Source organism: Moschus berezovskii, chromosome 24, assembly GCF_049115385.1.
Source record: "Moschus berezovskii isolate FMDL1 chromosome 24, NW_MosBer_1.0, whole genome shotgun sequence".
In the NCBI taxonomy this organism is placed as follows: Eukaryota; Metazoa; Chordata; class Mammalia; order Artiodactyla; family Moschidae; genus Moschus; species Moschus berezovskii.
The window spans coordinates 8,617,380-8,639,102 of NC_142483.1; the positions used below are offsets into that span (position 1 = coordinate 8,617,380).

A 21,723-nucleotide genomic window follows, 5' to 3' on the forward strand; every position below is an offset into this window, starting at 1 on the left:
TCAGTTTTCCTGTGGAAAATGACATTTAGTTTACAAAATTCATACTCAAGATCTAGAAACAAAAATCAGTTGTACCACCTTACATACTGCCTGACCCACTTTAAACTTTAATGACTCTCTGTCATGCTCCTTTTTGGGAGACACCAGCTCCTGAGATGGTCGTTATGGTCATTTAGTAACTTTTTATATACACTTGATGGCTGATGAGCCTTGCTTTGTACATTAGTTTATTAATAAGATTTGATAAGATACAGGCCAAGGAAGAAAACATCAAGAGAAAAAAAATGGTGCCAAACCAAATACCTCTTCATTCTTTGTTGAAATTCGCTGCCGAAAACTCACGGGCTTCCTGTTTTCATCCACCTCATAATCCTCCTCATTCATCCATTCATTGAAAACATCAGTGTCCAAAATCCATTTTGCATGAACCTAAAATCACATCAAAGTATGAAGAGCTACATAAATAATAAATTGCTACAGCTTTAAAGTACTCAAAATGAAACAAGCTGATTTATTATACTTAAAGCTTCAATTACATATAGTTTAAAAATATAAGACTAATAATGACATACGAGTGGCAACTTAACCATGTCTAATTTTTATTCCATGTCTTTAAGTAAATAGTAAAAAAGCATCACAAGTTTTGTGTGCACTGAGGTTTTGATAATCAAGACCCTTAAATTTTATAATCATGTCCTCTTTTTATTTCATTTTATTAGGATATAACTGAAATATAAAAGTGAAGACGTTTAAGGCGTATACTGTGATTTGACATATGTATGTCTCCAGTGAACCCACCACCTCACATATTTATCTCACGTGTGTTAGCATGCACATATGAGAACATTAAGTCTACTCAGCAAATTTCAAGTCTAAAATACACTGCTTTCAACTTTCTTCATATTTGACATTAGCTCCTCAGATCTAATTCATCTTACAGCTGAAAACTGGTATTCCTATTTCTCTTACTCCCCAATCCCTGGCATCCACTTTTCCAGTTTCTAGGAGTAAATTTTTTTTTAGATTCTACATATAAGTGATACCATATGGTATTCGTATTTCACTATGTGGTTCATTCCACTAATCGCGGCATCTTTATCTTCACAAAAATCAGTGACAAAAACATTCAAAAACAGAAGGCCCAAGAAAATCATTTCCTTATGCATAAAGGATATCTCTATATTTATACATTCAATAACATTCTAAGTAATTACAAAAGATAAATTCTAGATAAATTTCAAATGTCACAGCATTTGAAAACTTAAAGAGTTTTTCAAAGTACTGAAAAGAATATATATATATTTTGAAAGCAGAGCAGAAGATTCACATTGTACATTCTTTACTATCCAGAAGACCTTGGTAGAATTCTCTTGAGAAAGTATGTTAGGACAGTATCTGTGCCAGTCATTCTGCTGAACACCTTACAAACAATATGATCTCATTTAATCCCTCTAAAGCAGTGCAGGTTAGCCTCTCCAGTTTTCCAATCAGCAAGAGGGACAGTGTCAGTAAGCTGCCCAATCACTTACCCTACTAGAGAGAAAACTTGTATTTGCACTGGGTTCTGCCTATGCTCTTAAACTACTATGCTCTATTAATCTTTCTCATAAAAATACCTTCACATCAGAATAATATAATAGGTTGTACAATCTTACATAAAACCAGCCCAGTTTCCTTACCTATAAAATGATACTATGGTAAACTGCTATCAAGCCCAGTCCTAAACTTGTGATTTAGTTTATAAGTTCTAAACTTATATGCAGAGTACATCATGCAAAATGCTGGGCTGGATGAAGCACAAGTTGGAATCAAGTTTGCCAGGAGAAATATCAGTAACCTCAGATATGCAGATGACACCACCCTTACGGCAGAGTGAAGAACTAAAGAGCCTCTTGATGAAAGTGAAAGAGGAGACTGAAAAAGCTGGCTTAAAACTCAACATTCTACATGAGAGAAGACAGTTCATTTTCTTTTTCAAGTTTTCAACGGGAGAATGGTTTGGATATAACCTCTTAAGTTACATTTAAAGGTAGTCTTTGTTGTTGTTTACAATCATCTTCCCTGAAGACAATGGGACAATGCAAATGTAGAGGGAGTTGACATCCGCTATTGCGGGGTCATACAGTGAACACTGTAGGCTTGCAAGCCATACATTCTCCACGTCAGTCAACGCTGCTTTGTCAGGTGAAGTCACCACAGAATATATATAAATGAATGGGCTTCGTGAGCTCATAAAATTATATATGCAAAAACAGCTGACTTTAATTTACCCAAGAGGATACAATTTGCCAATCTTTGTCAAAGGGAAACATAGTTTTATCCAACTGACACTCCGTACTTAGTAGGGGAAAAAATTTCAAAAAGTATAACTATTATATGATTATTCTGAGATGATCAGTGAATCTGAAGAGAATTATACAACTTTACTGATATACAAGATCTAAATAAATAGGGAGATAAATTGCTTCCACAAATTGAGACATTCAATACTGTAAAGACGTCAGTTCTCTCCAAGTTCTATAGATTAAATGTAATTCCAATCAAAACTTCAATGGGTTTAATATGGACCTCAACAAACTGATTCTTAACTTTATACAGAAGAGCAAAGACCCAAGAGACTCCTGAAGAAAAGTGGGAGTACTACTCAGAACAAATCAACTAATTAAACTTCATAACTGTCAAGAAACTTCATAACTGTCAATTAAACTTTATAACCACGACTTGTATAAAAGCTTACTTTTGACAGAAATGGCATGGATCACTGGGAGAGAAATCCAGGTTCAATATTTTCCCACCCTGAATGGAGAGCTGATCTAACACCACATCAAGGAAAAAAATCTTTCCTACATCATAACATGTTAAAAAATTAATTCCAAGAAGATTAAAGATCTATATACAAAATGCAAAACTAAAGAATAATTTTTAAAGATGATATAGGAAAATATCAAGATGACCTCAATACTGAAAAACAAAAAGCTAAGCTTACTAGGAAAATCTATTTTTAATACAAGTAACTGGTGACATAACCATGCATGTTCTTATGCAGAATATCTAAATAACATCCACAAAGAAAAAGACAATGCAATGGGAAAAAGCAAGAGATAGAAACAAGCACTTCATGGCGTTTCTTAACACCAGAAGTCCAAGAATTCATGAAAAGGTGACAAAGCTATTTGTCACAGATGTAGAAAACAAACACATGGTTACCGGGGGAGACTGGGATTGACATAAACACACTACTATACACAAAATAGATAATAAGAACCTCTTGTATAACACAAGGAATTCTGCTCAATATTCCGTAATGACCTATATGGGACTAGAATCTAAGAAAGACTGGATATATGTGTAACTGATATACACTCTGCTGTACAGAAGAACACAACACTGAAAATCAACTATGCTCCAATACAAATTTATTTTAAAAAAATGACCAGGTCAAGCGGCAACAATGAAATATGAACAGTAGACTAAAATACCTAAAGACCCATTCCATATGCATCTTTACCTCAAATGATTTGGAAAAAATGTTTATATGCAAGTATCAAATATAAATAATAACTCAAAAAGGGAGTAAAATGTTAACAGGCAAATGTGGATAATGGGTATACAGGTATGCCAAGCACTATTCTTCTTGCAACTTTTCTGTAAGTTTGAAATCATTTCCAAATTAAAAGTTTATTTAAAACAAAAAGTAAGTTTTGCTAACTCCGTATGGAATCTAAAGCTCAAAGGCTGTCTCTCTGAAGGTCACACAACTGGAAATAGGCTGAACCAGGTCTAAAATATAACACTTTGATCCAATTCAAATGTTGCTTATCCTATACAAAAGTCAGTAAAAATCATGTATAATCACTCGTGGAAAACAGAGCTACCTGTAAAAATACTGGGATAGGGACATTACAAAAAGAGTTTGGAACATCTTTTGTCCCAGAAAGTACAAGGTATGCAAAAATGAATCCAACATGCCAAAAGATCACAGGAGGCAGCTTAAAGGAGTTTCCACTGGCCAAATTCAAATAGTTCATCAAAATGAAGTAGTACTGTCAGTGAGCACGTGCAGCACACAGACGCACATCAAGGGAGAATGGAAGACTTGTCCCCACTGCGAAATGCCACCTGCAAACAGCATCAGTCACAGAAATTATTCATGCATAAGCAAACCTTCAGATAGAAATTCAATGAAAAGAAAGGTATTTCTGCACTCTCAAAGTTTTTCCCTATAAAATATCTTAAATGTTGATGAGAAAAATGGTAATGTTACGCTGAGAAAACCAGGCAGATAGTATCTTAACAAATGATCCAACCATCAGCCATAATGGGGAAAACAGACAATATGAGGTGCCCGCTATGACACACTGAGGAGGATACAATATTAGGTATGGAATACTGCAGCCCAAAGTGCACAGCTTGAACAGAATAATGAGGAAATACACAAAACAAAATGCAAGGACATTCTAGAACTATAACAACAACTAACCTATGTATTTCAAAAATGACAATGTCACAGAAGAAAAAGAAAAAAGAGCTGAAAGTTTCAGATTAAAACAGAATAGAGAGGTAACAACTAAACGTAATGGGTGATCCTGAACTGGATCCTAGATCAGGGTAAAAACTTAAATATACTATAAAGCTTACTGTATCAATGGGACAATTCGTGAAAATGGAATGTGGGCCCTGTATCAGGTAATAAATTAGTTCAATAATTAAGAGGGGAATCTGGAAGAAGAATATAAAACAGTGCTTTGCTTTGTACTATTCTTGCAACTTTCAAAATTATTTCCACATTAAAAGCTGAACACATTATAACAGAAATGAACAGCAAGACGAGTCGATATAAAAGTCATGCAAGCACTGCTCCTAGCCTTCCTAAATGACATCAACAATGTTCAACTCCACTTCTAACACTCCTTTCTCAATATCTCAAACCACAATCTAACTTGGCTTTGAGGTCTCCTCAAACATCACTGCAGACATCTGATCTAAGACCTGGATAATGAGGTCTTCAAGACCATAGGTATCTCTTAATAGGATGATAAGAAAGAAAGGTCATCACTCTGTATATATCTCTTTAAAATACTGTTGTTGAGAATAGCTAAGAAGAGCTATGAACTTATGAAACAGTAAATTTTGTTTTTACTTTTTAAAAAATTCTGTTTTAAAAAAGATCTCTCACCTTCCATGGTTTTTCTGGAATTGGTGGATCTTCAATTTCTGCATCAACATCATTACTATGGACCCAAGTATCATAGCTATTAAAAAAAAAATGGAAAAAGAAATTAGAACCCAAATTCATTAACTTTGATCTAGAGGTAAAAACACATTTTAGAAATACTATTAGGATCCAGTAATAGCAAATTATCACATTCTTTTGTCTCTAACACTCTAACAAGAAAACTCTCCTGCAGAGGTCTACAGTAATCTTCACGTTGTGAAACCCAAAGGGTAAGCCTCTGTGCACAGAATTTTAACATGTTAACCACTCCTCAAAGGATGTCCCTTACTTGTCCTCTAAGACAGAGCTATTATCTGGCATTCCTTCTGGACACTAGCCTTTCCCCTGTCTCTATTGCTAGTTTCTCTTCTCCTCCCAAACCTCTTTAACACTGAAGCCCCAAGTTTCAGTTTTTTGAACAATCCTCTTACCTATTCAATCCCTTGATGATCATCTCATGCAGTTCTACAGCTTCAAACATACACTGATGACTTGAAATCTTGTATCTGCCTATCTGCCGTCTTCTCCGAACCCTGCACTCATAAATTCAACTGCCAATTCCACATCTCTCATTATATGTCAAATAAAGCTTCCAAACCTAACACACTCAGAAGTCAACATATAATGCCATCCCAACCCCAACAACATGACCTAGCCAAAATCCCAATTCCACTTTTCTTGTTGTTATGGCCAAAATCCTTGGACAATATCCTTGACTTCACTCTCAATTACATCCTATAATCAAATTATCAACAACTTCTACCACTTTCACCTTCAAATTATGTCTAGAATCTATCTAACTTCTCACACTTCCACTCTGGGCCAAAGTCCCTGGGATTCCATTTTTCACAGAACAACCAGAGCAGTTTCTTTTAAAAGCTGGCAGTCCACAGCACTCACTGTTTAAAACCTTCCAACTTGCACTGAACTCAAGAGCTAAAGTCAAAATCCTTACACTGGTTTGCCAAGGCTTCATGATCTGGTCCTATGACCTCATCTCCTAGTACTCCCTCTCACTCATGTTATACTCAGCCCACATGGGCTTTAGTAATACACCAAGCGGGGGTCCCTTCATACCCTTTATATATGCTCCTCACTACACAGATATCCATCCAGCTCACTCCCTCCTTCTTCACATGCCTCTGCTCAATGGTTCTCTTATCAGTGACATCCAATTCACTGATATAAATTACTACCCCGCTGCTACAATTTTGAAATAAGTATAAAATTACCTACCAAGTTACCTACTTTATCAAAGCTCCTATATTGGCCAATAAATTATTATAGAACTAAGTCATAACTAAATGAAATAGAAATATGATAACAAGCAATGGCTGGCTTTAGCCACTTCTCAAAAGTTAATTCAAAAGCATTTGGAACAAGTACACCTCAACATACCTATAAACAACACTGTGGTAAGTTTTCTAGGAACGTTTAAACACGAACTGGCAGAAAAAAGTTCCTTTGCCAAATAATTAACTATAACAGGTAAAGATTATGATGGTGATTAAAACTTACATTCTTTAAGTCTTAATGAGAAAATGCTGCACAAAAAGTAAGGGCACAAACTAAGTTACTGAAGAAATGAACTAACAAGGTCCCTTGAGAAGGTAAGACATGAGCTAGCCATTACAATTTATTTGATATATAAACAAAGGGCTAGCAAAAAGGCTAACCTGTCTTTATAGTGTTAACTATAAAATTCATTTCAATCCTATGCTTTATGTAGCCTGTCGTAAATTTGAGTTTCCACCTAAGTGTTTCAAACTCCAATAGTTCCTGTAATAGTTCTTATAATGCTGAAAAGTTTAATAGTGCCGTGAATACCTAAAGCCTTGAGATAAGAAATGTTCTCTAGAAAGAATTTACCTAAATATTATCATTTTTAAAAAATGTTAGTTCATGTAAAGTGGTCAATTATAGTTCAGAAAAGGTTGACACGCAAGCTAACTTGATCTTGGTTCTAATTAATTCAACTTGTATAAAAACTGTTCTTTAAATTTTGAAGATACCAAAAAATGTCTTTCTCAAAAAAATATGTTTACAAGTAAAATAAAGTCATTCAAACAGATTAACTTAAAAACACCACATAACCAAGACATTATATGTTTCCTGATGAAGAACATACACCTATGCAAGTTTTGTTCCTTCCCTAAATTGAAATAGATTCTGATCAATTCTAGACCCAGAGAATGGAGAAACGTTCAAACACATCAGAGTGACACCATAAAAAATCCCAGTATGGTAAAATCTGCATGACAAACAACCCAATTTCTTGAATAATACACTGAAAGTAGGGGTGAAAACACAGGGAGAACCCACAGGGAGAACTGAAAAATACTTAAGAAATAAATCGACACAAGGTATGTTTAAATTCTAGTTCTAACAAACATCAATCTTATCAATTAATCAAATGTATCATGTGTCAATGACTTGGTATTTGACATTAAGGAACTCCCTGAAATTTTTTAGGTTTGACAGTGGCTTTGTGCTTATTTCTTAAAAAAAAAAAAAAAAAAAAAAATCTTTCAGAAATGCACACTGAAATATTTATAACTCAAATACTGAAATGATGTCTTGGATTTGCTAACAAAAACGTGGTAGCAGAGGCTAAATGTGGATGTGGATACAGGTGAAAGAAGACTGGTCTGACATGAAAAACCCACCAACGGAGAGTCTGTTCACTTGACAAAAGTGAAATGAACACCTGAACAGCTCTACCACAGATTTAAGATAAAGGACGTGAAAGGTTATCATTTTCCTACATTCCCTCTACGCAGCCATAATATTAAATAACAAGAGCCACTATTTTCACTGACATTAGTCCTTATTTATAACATTAATTCACAGATACTGAAATACAGTATGAGTTATGGTACATGCTTCATTTTACACATAATTTCATCCTTAATAAAGAATCCATAAACTGAAAAATAAAATGACCTATTTTTAAAAAATAAATAAAACAAGTCATTAAAATATCCAGAAGAAAACTTCATTTCCTAAAGGAAACAAATCCAAATTAGCAGTCTAATACCTTACTGAAAGACTGTCTTGACAAACACAGCAAACTTAACAGTTTAAGATAAATAAAGCCTGTGAACTCCACTGAACTCAGTAACTTAATAAATACGAAAGTCAGTAAGAAAATACACAAAAGAAGTCAGTTCACTGACTAAAACAAATGAACAAAATTGTTAGTACTCAGAAAGCAAAACTATATATAAATAACTGATGAAACTGCTTATATACCAGGTCTAAGGACATTTCAACATTACCTGTCAGGGTAAAACCCCCAGTGCACTAACACCTGCTTGTCTTTTCTCATCACAGGTCTCAACCACTCTTCTGAAAGGGAAAAAAAGAAAAAACTTTAGTCAATCTGACAGAAGAGATGAATCAACTATTTCTTGGACTTAATTTCTACCTAGAGTTTTTGGTTTGCTAGAAGCTCCTCCAAAAATTCCTTATTAAGGGGAGGTTTTTCAGCGGTTATTCAGACTTACTAGATTCTAGGTCTATTATCCATCACTCTTGATAAAACCGACTGTCTACTTCAGTAAAATACTCTCCCCTCCCACCCACCTGCCTATTTGTCGCCAATCCACCCAAATCAAAACCACTATGTTCTTTACAGCTTCCTTTCCCACACAGAACCTCTCTCTCATTTTTCTGGTAAGCTTTGCAATTATGACACGTCTTTCAATGTGTAAGCCATGCTTCAGCTCCTTGATCAAAGTTTTACCAATTGCTCTTTTCCCTACAGATTCACTTTCTCTGGTATCCTACAGCACTTCATAGTGCTATATCAGAAGTTTTAGCAGTAATACTTGATTATATGTGAAAGACTTCCTGCTAATTTAGCCTATCCAACAAGAGTGTAAACAATATGACATAGTGTAGATACTTTCAAGTTTCCTGAACAAAAAGAGGTGCACATGTATAAAATCAGATGATTCTTGTTGATTTAATCATAGCTGAATCATATCTGCATTTCAGTACTTGTTATGATTCCTTTGGTAGCTTAGAAAATTCTGGTAGCTTAAAAAACTCATTTCCAGTACTAAAAAGGAACTAACGAGGTGATAAGCCCTTGAATCTCACATTAACAGCAGAACAGAAAAACCAAGTGAAATCAGCTAAGTAAAACTGGGTTCTCATTCCCAGCGTCAACAGGAAATAGTCCCAGCTTCAGTGACTAATGCCATGAAGTCCACAAACCTATAGGACAGTTTTCTGTCTCAACTAACTCAGTGCTGATGGGAAACCAGCATACTCTGAAAGCCTGAGCACCCACAAATCAGAGTTCACTCAATGGCTTGTTGCAGCAACAACAAACTTGGGGATGGAAGACACTAGAGAGAGCAAGAGATTCTGATTTCCTGAAAGAGAAACTAGCAAAGTTCTCTGAGAAATCATATACTCAAGCAAAGAAAATGTCTGATGGATGCCAGGTCTCAAGCTAAGCTGATCTGTGCAAGTATTCGCCTGTACCAAGCCAGGCCATAAAGACTAAGAGATGCAGCTCTTTTTCCAAATGCACAAAACACAGCAGGAAAAAAAAAAAAACATACAGGAAGTGAAAGGTGAAAAGGTCCAACCAAAGGAATGAAATGAATCTTAAAAAGTCAATTGTAAAGAAACAAACATCTATGGATTACCTGACAAATTCAAAATTATCATTTTAAAGAAGCTAAAAGTACTACAAGAGAACACACTTAAAACAACTAAACAAAACTAACTAGGAAAACAATGTATGAACAAAATAAGAATATCAACAAAGAGATTCAAACAATAAAAAACAAATTCTGGAGTTTAAGACTATAAGAACGAAACTGAAAAATTCTCTAGAAGGGTTCAACATCAGACTTGGCCAATCAGAAGAAAGAAAGCAAACTCAAAAACTGGTGGTTTAAGGATACATGTATATGTATAATGGAACCCCTCTGCTGTACACTTGAAACCAACACAACATTACTAATCAACTATACTCCAATATAAAATTTAAAAAGTTTTTAAAAACTAGTCATTTAAAATGACCAAGTCAGAGAACAAAAAAAAATTAAGAACATATAAGAAAACCTAAAGGGCTTTTCTATCTAAATAATTTATTTTGAACAAGATTTAGTCTGTTTTCCTCTTCTAAATAGTATCTCAAATTTTAAAAATTCTCTTTTCTTCTCTGAGGAAGTACACATTCTTTCTGCTAAAAGCAGCAATTCAACCCATGTTCTTAAACCAATCCTTTTATCCCTAACAGGTCTTAACTCAACTATGTGCTCTGCCCAGAAATATACTGTAAAGCCACCAATGAAAGACACAACCCAAACCACCTCTACTTTCTTTTCCCTGCCATATATTCTGGGGCAATGGTGATCTTCCACCAACTCTACAACTTGCTCTCATTTGCAAGTTACTGAAATTTCATTCTCAAACGCTATCAATTATTTCCTGACTGACCAAATGCCTTGTATCAGGCTTTACCTTCTTTTAGAAAAATTCCACTGCCCACTGCTTGTATTTGGAAATGATTTCCTTATCTTCCCTTGACTGTTAAAGATATGGACCATCCTGGTTTGCCACCTGACTTATCTCCTGTACTCTCCTGATATGTGGATTTATCCCATCCAGTGGTAACACATCCCCTCATCCAGCAATTTGAGACCTTCCCAATGGATCCTGTTCTCTAACTGGTTTCCTTGTATCAGGTATCCCAGGAATCGGCTCCCAGGAAAATTCTCCTACTACAGCCAATAGCTACATGTTTTTCTTCACCAAACCACCAAAATTTGTTTACCCTCTGCTTCACTCACCAAATAAAAACAAAACTCTTTAAATCAGACTCATGTTCTTCTCACTCTTATTTCCCACTATTCTGATACACAGTCAAACTCTGCCACTTGATTTTCCTCAAATTTCATAATTTATTACCTTTATGGTTTTATTTTGTGCCCCTTTTAGCATACCATATTCAAAATATTACTAATATCTTAAATGTCACCTTTTATTTTAAACTTAACTAATCCATATAAAAGGCATACTGCATTTGCAAGAGTTTTACAACACGGTTGTAATGTGCTGTGACTGGTATTGTTATCATCCGCAGTTACCTCAAACAGTATATGTAATGAGCCCAACACAGAGCTTTGCTGAGTCAACATTTACTTGTCAGCTTCACTAAGGTAAATTCTATAGTGTGAAGGAGCATATCTTACATTAAAAAATAGCTTAAAATATATTAAAATTAAAATACTATCTCCTAACAATTACTCTAACTACTGACAGCAACATACCAAACAACCATCAGTATGTAGTAATCAAGGTTGTGTTAAACAAAGGAGAAAAACAAAACTAGCATGAATAAGAAATCTAGATATAACAATTACAGTTCAAATCTTTTGTACAAGGTAATTTTTTCCAAAAAGTTCGTAACCTAAAAGTTCTATACCAGCCTTATTGGAGGAGAGTTAGTCAACAACAGAATGCTATATACACAGCTAATTCACCACCTCCATCTAGTGGAAACCAATTGCTATTACCTAAAAGGATAAAAATCTGAGAAACCACCAATTAAACAGGGACGGCTGAGTGAGGTTTCACACTTTATAAAAGTATCATAATCACAGAGCTAAAACTGTGACTGCTACAAATCAAATCAAGATTTCTGCATCAAAACGGATAATGAAAAGACCTAAATGTCATACCTAAACTATAAAACTCTTAGAAGAAAGACAAGTGTAAAACTTCATGACTCTGGATTTAGGAAATGGTTTCCTACATTTGACACCAAAAGCACAAACAAGCAACCAACCAACCAATCTAACCTCTTACAACTGTTTGCAGTATCTATTGGATCTGTAGTGATGTCCCCCTTCCGTTCTTGACATTATTCTTTCTGTTTCTGTCGCTTATATGCCACAAAATTTTGTCTAAGTTTTTTCTAAAAACGGTTTCTGATACTGATCATCTTGCTATTATTACTTACTTTCTAAGTTCATTAAGTTTTGCCCTTGTCTTTATTATTTATTTCCTTCTTCCTGTAGGTTTAACTTGCTGTTGTTTATCTAAATTCTTCAGATAAATTTCTTGTGAACCACTGAATTTTCAGTCTTTTTTCCTAATATATGCATTTAAAGATAAAATTTCCCTCTGAGCATAGCTTCGGCTGTATCCTACAAATTTTAATGTTCTCACACTTTATTATTCACTTCACAATTATTCAGCTAAAAAGTTTTCCCATTTCCATTATAGTTTCTTCTTTGACCCATAGATTACATGGCAATATATTTCTTAACTTTCAAGCATACAAGGATTATCTGGTAATCTTTTTGTTATTGATTTCTAGCATAAGTGCACTGGTCAGGAAAAAACACTCAGCATGGGGTAACTAGTCATTTAAATCTGATATAATTTGGCTTTTCATATAGATGTCCTAAAGGGATATGATGTGCTTATCAGAGACTTGATCCCTACAAGAGATCTATCTCTCAATCTAAATTAGTTAGCCTGGCTGATTAACTCACAGCTTGTTTCCCAACTTTCCAACCTTTGAAAGAATGGTTAGCACAAATCTTTGTAAAAGGTACAAAATCAGTTTTCACAGGTCTAATGAACACTGACCAACAACAAAATTAACTTTCATGACAGCAGATCAGAGATCAAATTAAAATTCAGATTAAAGATCAAAATCTGAATCACTATAAATTCACCGAACTAAAATATTGCTGAGGGGCCCTGTTTAGACAGTAAGCCAATCTTCCCAAGAGAGATTCCTCTATCTTGCAATTTCTCTTAGTTTTTAGAACCCAAGCGGTACAGCAAACATTAACAAAATTAATATATAAGGCTGGCCTAGACTTAACAACCTGATAATGATTACCAACAAAGAAATGTCTAATGATTAGAAAATTGGATGTCATAAAGTTAGCTTGCTAATCATAATTCAGCAAAAAAGAAAAAACCCTATGAACTTAAATTATCGATGAAATTTATCTAATACTGAAAAGTCTCTTATCTTTAAAAAGCTGGTTATATTGTTTAAACCACTTGACATAACTTAAAAATCTAGTGAAATATCAGTTTATTAGTTCACAACCAAAAACTAACTTACCATCCTCTTGTGAGGAAGGATATGGATAAACATGGTGGGAAGCTTTTGACTTCTCATCAGTAAATGTTCCCTGGAAAGCAAATGAACAAGTAATGTAACTTGGCCAAATAAATAAATGCTTTTTAAAAAATGCTCATTATAGAAACCATAAAAATGACAAGAAGCCTTAAAATCAGGTATAAGTAGCATATTAACATATTACCTAATTTTGTCTTTGACAATGAGTATTTCCTAAATATTACAATCAGAAAACACTATAATGCAATTTTCAATGGAAAGAAAACTAAACTTCTCATATTTAGGGCTATGCAAAAATGACTCTCGTGCTTGTGCATGCACTGCTACTGCTGCTGCTGCTGCTGCTAAGTCACTTCAGTCGTGTCCGACTCTGTGTGACCCCATAGATGGAAGCCCACCAGGCTCCCCCGTTCCTGGGATTCTCCAGGCAAGAACACTGGAGTGGGTTGCCATTTCCTTCTCCAATGTGTGAAAGTGAAAAGTGAAAGTGAAGTCGCTCAGTCGTGTCCGACCCATAGCGACCCCATGGACTGCAGCCTATCAGGCTCCTCCATCCATGGGATTTTTCAAGCAAGAGTACTGGAGTGGCTTGCCATTGCCTAGTTGTGCCCAATTCTTTGCAACTCCATGGACTGTAGGCGACTGGGCTCCTCTCTCTATGGAATTTTCCGGACAAGAATACTGGAGTGGGTTGCCATTTCCTACTCCAGGGGATCTTCCTGGCTCACGGATCAAACCTGGATCTCCTGCATTGGCAGGCAGATTCTTTACTACTGACCCATGTAAAGATGAAATAGCTACCAAAGAAGGCAAAGAATTCTCAATCACCAGAAGTATTAGAGCACACTTCTAACAGCCAGAGGAAAGGTTAAGGGAATGTCAATATTTAATGTGTGAGGCAGCAGTCAGAAGAGCACACTATTGAGGAATCTGGCCTCTAGAGTCCATCAGACAGGCGTGGGTTTACACCCCAGCTCTACCATGTACTACTTAACATGACATGGGACAACTACCCAATGTTTTTGTGCTTCAGTGTCTTCTGTGAAATAAAATGGTACAAATAAAACGTTTTTTACAAGAATTTTGTTAGGACTATGTTAATAGACACAGTGAGTAAGAACAGTGACAGGCACACTGTAAGTGATCAATCAATAGAGTTATTAGTGCATTTTGAATGCTTGAGCAAAGGCCTGATCATCTGATCTTATTATTACTTTTATAGAATGTTAGGGAAGAGATCTTGAAACCAGGAAGCTCTTTTTATCTCTCTGGAGGTTATCCTTAGAAAACAATCATTGAGTCAGATTTCCTAAGAACTATGACACCTAAATGTTCAGTATTAAATTGCAGGAAAATATATAAATTTTTCCCAGGATGATTTGACAGCAATAAGAATATATAATTTTAGCCTGAAAGCAGAAACCCACTGGTTAACCATTTACACCCTCTAACATTCCACCTGTAATTAAGCTACACTTGACAGTCACTCCAATAAAGAGATAGTCTAAAAGAAAAAAGGTTAAGTGACTTGTTCGAAGTCATAATACTAGTTTAAAAAAAAAAAAAAAAAGAATTCCACTTCAGACTGCTTGATCTAAAGGCACAATCCTATCACTCTTCTCTTTTGTACAGATGTTATAGGTAAGAAAAAGACTGTACTAAATCTCCAATTTTTAGAAGTACAATATCAGAGGGATTTCCCTGGCGGTCCACTGGTTAAGTCTGTGCTTCCACTGCAGGGGGCACAGGTTTGACAACTTGGTTGGGGAACTAAGATCCTGCATGCTGTACAGTGCAGCCAAAAAATTAGAAAATATAGCTGTCCCTTTTCAGCTCTGTGGTGATCTAAATGGTAAGGAAATCTAAAAAACAGGGGATACATGTATATGTAGGCTTTCCTAGTGGCTCAGCAGTGAAGAATCCACCTGCCAATGCAGTAGACACAGGTTCAATCTCTGGGTTAGGAAGATCCCCTGGAGGAGGAAATGACAACCCACTCTAGTATTCTTGCCTGGGATATCCCATGGACAGAGGAGTATAGTGGGCTACAGTCTATGGAGTCACAGAGTCAGACACAACTTAGCAAGTACATAACAATATGGTGTATATGTACAGCTGATTCACTCTGCTATCTAGGAGAAACTAACACAACATTATAAAACAATTAAACTCTAATAAAAATTAATTTTTAAAAAAGCAGTATTAGCAATATTTGCTTTGAGAACTTAGAAGATAACTTTACTAAATGCTAAAATATAATTCAACCAGCAATTTCTCTTGCAGCAGGAAAAAAAAAAAAACCCAGATATTTCATGAGGTTTCTCAAACAATTCTAACATGTGGTAAAACTTTGTCATTCAAGTGATGTTGCTTGAAAAAATTATCTTGAGTGTCCTCAACTAGTTTACCATGACAAAAGATCTGCTTACAGTTTAGCCACATATGTAGTCACAGACCTACACATGCATAAATGCCCAAGGTCTTCAACACAATGAAGTTAGAGAAAGGAATTGAAGATGTATGATGGCGGCACTGGTTCATGTAAACCAAGAGAAGTTTGTGGAGAAAACAGAATCTTCCAGTCATTTTATCAAAGCTACAAATATAAATACAATACATATAATGGGGGAGAGGCAGGTTTACTTGAAGTAATATTTGATCGCCTCCTACCAATAACTGTCACCAGCTCTCACTGTTTCACTTTGTAATTACAGGGATGCACAGCGCACTGGTCTAATTCTAACAAGACATATTTCATAGTAAGACTGTCATGAATCCACACCAGTGACTTTATTAAATGCTACTCCAGGAAACAGCCATGTATCAAATCATCACATTGGACACCTTAAATTTATAATGTTATGTATCAATTATATCTCAATAAAGCTAGTGGGAAAATGCTATTCTAGGCTAAGAATTGGAGGCAAGGGGAGAGAGAAGAAAACTTGGGACTATAAGAACCCAAAGAGAGGAACTTTCACTTTATGCATATATATACAGAAATCAAGATATAATTTATAGCTGAGATTCACAAGAATTCTATACACACAATATTTCTGAAGTGATCATGTATATTACCTGATGTCGTTTGATTATATCTTTCAATTTGTTAGCCAACTTCAGATCAATGTCTGGAATGAGGTAGATGTTGGGTCTGGCCAGACAATTGCTCTGAGGGAAAAAGAAAACATTTTCAAATTCTCTTAGTTTTGAAATAATGTCACATTATTTATGCATTTACCTTAATGACAAAAGTTGGCACTGAAAGCCATACTGCTTAAAATAGGAAGACATACTTTGCTGCAGCATGTAAAAGTCTGATTTCAATACAAAACCTAGGAGTTCAGCAGGCTACTTAATGCCATTCACTGATCAAAAACTGCTAAGACTCATGACCTAGAGAAATTCATTATACTTTTCATTAAGGTATTATACTGATAAATTAATCCTAGTCAATTTTACCTGGACTCGAGAGCCTAAGTCTCATGTAGCATTTTCACCTAACCTGGGGGTGGGGGATAGAGTGGGGTACATGGGGAGGGATGCCCATTTTGGATCATCATTTAAGTTACTTAAAACATAAAAACTGAATTATAGCTCTTTCCCCCCATTTCTAATCTTATGAATAGCAATGATTAAAACATGCATATTAACTCCCCAAACCATCACCAAAAATTAGCCAAGATACAAAAACTGCTCAGTTATTTCTCTTGGTTAAGAGCCCATGAGAAAAGTTTTAGGCATTAAATTAATGATAATACCCAGCAGAATTCCCAGTCCCCTCTCCCCACGAAGGTTAATTCAGTGATTATTAAAAATTACTTAATAGTAAAAACACTAAGAAAGAAAAGAAGAAAATTAAGTGTTCTCTTCTCCAAGTTATAATCTAGTTGGGGAAACAAGATTTCTATTTATGGTACAACCCAGAAACAAATCCAAAGAAAACGTCTGAATAACAAACAACGACTAGGATGAAAGAAAATGTTCATGTTAAATATGAAAGATCTGAATCACGGATTAGTGAAATTACTAAAGAAAATATTATGAATTATTTTGCCATGTTTAAGAAAAATGTTCTATAAATGACATAGTCATATCTTATAGCTCTAATCCCCCAAACTCATAAAAATAATACAATAATAGATTTCAGGAAACTTTTCTCCCTTTGATCTAGAATAAAGCCAATCTTAGAATTCAAAGCATATTAAAGGAAAAAAGTTTTAACAAATTTTCTGAGTTACCTGAACCAGTGTTTTTTCAATATTCATAAACATTTCAACATTACGATCCATTCGGGATGGATTCTGCAGATCAAACCTCCGCCTGTAAGCAAAAATTCATTAGTTAATTTGTCTCCTCCCATAAACAAAAGTGAAAACTTGGTTTTGCTACCCAATACAAATGAGCTCAAAAGATCTGGATATTAACAAATGAACTCAAAAGATCTGGATATTAAAATAGCACTCTACAAAATGTGAAACATATTTTCTTGGCAGTATGAGAAATCAGTGTCAACACCTTCATAAAACATTACATTTAATGATGTTCAATCTACTCCAGTAAAAACGAGCTACCAAATTCAAGAAGCATCCCATGTTTTCTGTAAATCTAAGACATTTCACATCACATATAAAGTAATCCACAGATCCAAAGGCAGTGAACTACTATACCATTCTCCAAGTATATGGAAAGTCTGTCTACTTTATATATACTTAAAAGAGATCTGACAAAATGTGGTCCACTAGAGAAGGGAATGGCAAACCACTTCAGTTTTGCCTTGAGAACACCATGAACAGTATGAAAAGTCAAAATGATAGGATACTGAAAGAGGAACTCCCCAGGTTGGTAGGTGCCCAATATGCTACTGGAGATAAGTGAAGAAATAACTCCAGAAAGAATGAAGGGGTGGAGCCAAAGCAAAAAGACTACCCCGCTGTGGATGTGACTGGTGATAGAAGCAAGGTCCAATGCTGTAGAGAGCAATATTGCATAGGAACCTGGAACGTTAGGTCCATGAATCAAGGCAAATTGGAAGTGGTCAAACAGGAGATGACAAGAGTGAACATTGACATTTTAGCAATCAGTGAACTAAAATGGACTGAAATGGGTGAATTTAACTCAGATGACCATTATATCTATTACAGTGGGCAGGAATCCCTTAGAAGAAATGGAGTAGCCATCATGGTCAACAAGAGAGTCTGAAATGCAGGACTTGGATGCAGTCTCAAAAATGACAGAGTGATCTCTGTCCGTTTTTCAAGGCAAACCATTCAATATCACGGTGATCCAAGCCTATGCCCCAACCGGTAACACTGAAGAAGCTGAAGATGAACGGTTCTATGAAGACCTACAAGACCTTTTAGAACTAACACCCAATAAAGATATCCTTTTCATCATAGGGGACTGAAATGCAAAAGTAGGAAGTCAAGAAACACCTGGAGTAACAGGCAAATTTGGCCTTGGAGTACGGAATGAAGCAGGGCAAAGGCTAGTAAGAGTTCTGCCAAGAGAACACACTGGTAATAGCAAACACCCTCTTCCAACAACACAAGAGAAGACTCTACACATGGACATCACCAGATGGTCAACACTGAAATCAGACTGATTATATTCTTTGCAGCCAAACAGAAGAAGCTCTATACAGTCAGCAAAAACAAGACCAGGAGCTGACTGTAGCTCAGATCATGAACTCCTTATTGCCAAATTCAGACTTAAATTGAAGAAAGTAGGGAAAACCACTAGATCATTCAGGTATGACCTAAATCAAATCCCTTATGACTATACAGTGGAAGTGAGCAATAGATTTAAGGGACTAGATCTGATAGATAGAGTGCCTTCATGAACTATGGATGGAGACTCGTGACACTGTACAGGAGACAGGGAACAAAACCATCCCCATGGAAAAGAAATGCAAAAAAGCAAAATGGCTGTCTGAGGAGGCCTTACAAATCGCTGTGAAAAGAAGAGAAGCAAAAAGCAAAGGAGAAAAGGACAGATTTAAGCATCAGGACAGAGTCCCAAAGAATAGCAAGGAGAGATAAGAAAGTCTTCCTCAGCGATCAATGCAAGGAAATAAGACAACGGAATGGGAAAGATTAGAGATGTCTTCAAGAAAATCAGAGATACCAAGGGAACATTTCACGCAAAGATGGGCTCGATAAAGGACAGAAATGGTATGGACCTAACAGAAGCAGAAGATATTAAGAAGAGGTGGCAAGAATACACAGAAGAACTGTACAAAAAAGATCTTCATGACCCAGATAACCACGATGGTGTGATCACTCACCTAGAGCCAGACATCCTGGAATGTGAAGTGGGCCTTAGAAAGTATCATTACGAACAGAGCTAGTGGAGGTGATGGAATTCCAGTTGAGCTATTTCAAATCTTGAAAGATGATGCTGTGAAAGTGTTGAACTCAATATGCCAGCAAATTCAGAAAACTCAGCAGTGGTCACAGGACTGGAAAAGGTCAGTCTTCATTCCAATCCCAAAGAAGGGCAATGCCAAAGAATGCTCAAACTACCGCACAGTTGCACTCATCTCACATGCTAGTAAAGTCATGCTCAAAAGTCTCCAAGCCAGGCTTCAGCAATACATGAACCATGAACTTCCAGATGTTCAAACTGGTTTTAGAAGAGGCAGAGGAACCAGAGATAAAATTGCCAACATCTGCTGGATCATGGAAAAAGCAAGAGAGTTTCAGAAAAACATCTATTTCTGTTTTATTGACTATGCCAAAGCCTTTGACTGTGTGGATCACAATAAACTGTGGAACATTCTGAAAGAGATGGGAATACCAGACCACCTGACCTGCCCCTTGAGAAACCTGTATGCAGGTCAGGAAGCAACAGTTAGAACTGGACATGGAACAACAGACTAGTTCCAAATAGGAAAAGGAGTACATCAAGGCTGTATGTTGTCACCTTGCTTATTTAACTTATATGCAGAGTACATCATGAGAAACGCTAGGTTGGAAGAAGCACAAACTGGAATCAACATTGCCGGGAGAAATATCAATAACCTCAGATATGCAGATGACACCACCCTTCTGGCAGAAAGTGAAGAGGAACTAAAAATAAAAAGCCTCTTGATGAAAGTGAAAGAGGAGAGTGAAAAAGTTGCCTTAAAGCTCAACATTCAGAAAACTAAGATCATGGCATCCGGTCCCATCACTTCTTGGGAAATAGATGGGGAAACAGTGGAAATAGTGTCAGACTTTATTTTTGGGGGCTCCAAAATCACTGCAGATGGTGACTGCAGCCATGAAATTAAAAGACACTTACTCCTTGGAAGGAAAGTTATGACCAACCTAGACAGCATATTAAAAAGCAGAGACATTACTTTGCCAACCAAGGTCCATCTAGTCAAGGCTATGGTTTTTCCCGTGGTCATGTATGGATGTGAGATTTGGACTGTGAAGAGGGCTGATCGCCGAAGAATTGATGCTTTTGAACTGTGGTGCTGGAGAAGACTCTTGAGAGTCCCTTGGACTGCAAGGAGATCCAACCAGTCCATCCTAGAGGAGATCAGTCCTGGGTGTTCATTAGAAGGACTGATGTTAAAGCTGCAACTCCAGTACTTTGGCCACCTCATGCGAAGAGTTGACTAACTGGAAAAGATTCTGATGCTGGGAGGGATTGGGGGCAGGAGGAGAAGGGGACGACAGAGGATGAGATGGCTGGAAGGCATCACCGACTCGATGCATATGAGTTTGCGTGAACTCCGGGAGTTGGTGATGGACAGGGAGGCCTGGCGTGCTGCGATTCATGAGGTCGCAAAGAGTCGGAGACAACTGAGTGACTGAACTGAACTGAACTGAAAAGTCATCTGTTCAAAGTCAGTTCAGTTCAGTTGCTCAGTCGTGTCCGACTCTCCGCGACCCCATGAATCACAGCACACCAGGCCTCCCTGTCCATCACCAACTCCCGGAGTTCACTCAGACTCATGTCCACAGAGTCGGTGATGCCATCCAGCCATCTCATTCTCTGTCATCCCCTTCTCCTCCCGCCTCCAACCTTTCCCAGCATCAGAATCAAGAGTGTCTATAATGCTCCTAGAGCCTACTACTGTCCCAAGTATGGAAAATTCATCTATTTACCTACACTTCAAATCTTTCCCAAATGTTTCTTTATCTAAGTACCCAAGCATAACATGTTAGTGTTGTCTTTACCTATTCTTACTCATTTCCAGAGATTCAGTTCAGTCACGTCTGACTCTGCAACCCCATGGAGTGCAGCACGCCAGGCTTCCTTGTCCATCAGCAACTCCTGGATCTTGCTCAAACTCATGTCTATTGAGTCAGTGATGCCATCTAACCATCTCATCCTCTGTCATCCCCTTCTCCTCCCACCTTCAATCTTTCCCAGCATCAGGGTCTGG

At 36.5% G+C, this 21,723-nt stretch overlaps 1 protein-coding gene across 2 annotated transcripts in view; it reads right to left on the minus strand.

The window, feature by feature from the left end:
• Window positions 1-21,723, minus strand: part of SMARCC1 (SWI/SNF related BAF chromatin remodeling complex subunit C1) — a 129,267-nt gene that overhangs the window by 88,199 nt on the left and 19,345 nt on the right. For both annotated transcript variants that reach the window (XM_055413703.2, XM_055413702.2), the window contains exons 4-9: window positions 17,585-17,666; window positions 16,422-16,514; window positions 13,326-13,395; window positions 8,494-8,563; window positions 5,177-5,252; window positions 304-429 (exon numbers count right to left, since the gene is read on the minus strand). In XM_055413703.2, the coding sequence (XP_055269678.1) occupies window positions 304-429; window positions 5,177-5,252; window positions 8,494-8,563; window positions 13,326-13,395; window positions 16,422-16,514; window positions 17,585-17,666 (517 nt within the window). The remainder of the gene's footprint in view (window positions 1-303; window positions 430-5,176; window positions 5,253-8,493; window positions 8,564-13,325; window positions 13,396-16,421; window positions 16,515-17,584; window positions 17,667-21,723) is intronic.